The 1,506-nt window shown below is 41.4% G+C and overlaps 1 protein-coding gene across 1 annotated transcript; it reads right to left on the reverse strand.

The window, feature by feature from the left end:
• Positions 1-8: 8 nt before the first annotated feature.
• On the reverse strand, positions 9-1,329 carry LOC111669113 (enhancer of mRNA-decapping protein 3-like; the record flags this gene model as incomplete). The annotated part of the gene is made up of 4 exons (XM_023425343.2): positions 1,179-1,329; positions 789-954; positions 445-671; positions 9-347 (listed from the first exon to the last, which is right to left on the reverse strand). Coding segments are annotated over exons 2-4 (730 nt in total), but the record flags the coding sequence as incomplete, so codon positions are not given.
• Between the last annotated feature and the right edge of the window lie 177 nt (positions 1,330-1,506).

Here is a 1,506-nt window from a genome sequence, read left to right on the forward strand (position 1 = left end):
AGACTTACCAGTGCAGTACTCTTTGGCTCCAGGCTGTGGTACAGTAATCTGTCTGTACACAATAGGTTTGGCCTCCAGAATGTTCTCATCGTGACGGTAACGTGAAGGTGTCTGCTCTTGTGGTGTCCCACGTGACCTTGCACCGTTACGGCGCTCCGATATGTCAATCTCTGAGAAAACTGCTGCTTTGTCAAAAAGAGCCAAGTTTCCTTCAAAATCAAAGTCTGTGTCCAGGCCATCATCCATGCCATCCCCAAAACACTCATCATCTCTGTGTTTCATCTGACCATTCTTCACCCCATTCTTTTTCGGTGTCACTTGGTTTGCCCCTCGACTACTGGATGACCCTGATGGGGCAGTAAACACATAATCAATCTCTACGACATATAAACCAACAGTAATGATTTGTCTTATTCTGGGTGAGAAGCACAACATTGCACTTACAGGAGTTGTGTCTTCGACGAAAACCTTTAGGCTGGCCAGGAACATCCAGATGACGCTCTCCATAGCTTTTAGAGCAGTGTTGAGGGGAGTTTACCTTCTCCACAGACCTGGGGTCACCTTTTGGGACTGCAACTGGAGCACTGCTTACCTTGGTAGATACAGAAGAGCTGTTCCTTGCATTGCCATTTTTGATATCTAAAATCTTTAGTTCCTTTATGTCAATGGCACTGCATTAAAAAAGATAAAAAAAAGGAGAGATTGACTTTAGTTGTGAATCAGATCAATTTGCAAAAAACAAAAAAAACAAAAACAAAACATCCAAGAGTAACTGTTTTAAGCTGTACCTGAATGTGACCTCGGGGACAGGACACTTGATTCCATTATGGAAAGGTTGTCTTAAGGAGATGGTTTGGCTGGACTGGTCCACAGATGATACCTCTCCTTGATAGACTCCCAGTGTTGGCCCACAGTTAATTGACACCAAACTACCCAACCAATCCGCAGCCATATCTGTACGATATTGCAAAGCAGAAGTTTTAATTAACATTTTTTGTCAGAGCAGCAAATCAATACGATAACTTTCTGACAGTAAGACATCAGAAATACTAACTGCTCGATGTGAACGAATGGCTGTGCTAACCGACTGGCGTTAGCGTCGGCCTGTTATCCAGCTAAATTAGACGCAAACGCTCTCTCTAATTAAAGACCTAAAACCTGGCGTCAACGTGTTGTACCTTTTCGGGATTGATACGAATCAAACTCCTCAAGAACACAGATGAATAAACTGTAATATTAAGTGCTGGAAGTAAATTTGTTGCTTTATTAAACTGTTAGCTTCTTAGCTTCTTAGCTTCTTGAATGGCCAAAATCTTCAGCTGCTAGCGTCTGGCTTACTACTTCCTGTTTCCGGGAGACGAAATGTTTCACAATAAGAGTTTATACGTGTTATATTATGAACCGGAAAGTGTTTACTTACATCTAAATAAGCGAAATCTTGCACATTCATTGGGTTATCAAAAACGTGGGCTTCTACTTTTGTTTTGTTCTATTATAAAAAAAAAA

Source organism: Seriola lalandi, unplaced genomic scaffold, assembly GCF_002814215.2.
Source record: "Seriola lalandi dorsalis isolate HSWRI2012SDOR001 ecotype SW California unplaced genomic scaffold, Sedor1 jcf7180002004561, whole genome shotgun sequence".
Taxonomy (NCBI): Eukaryota; Metazoa; Chordata; class Actinopteri; order Carangiformes; family Carangidae; genus Seriola; species Seriola lalandi.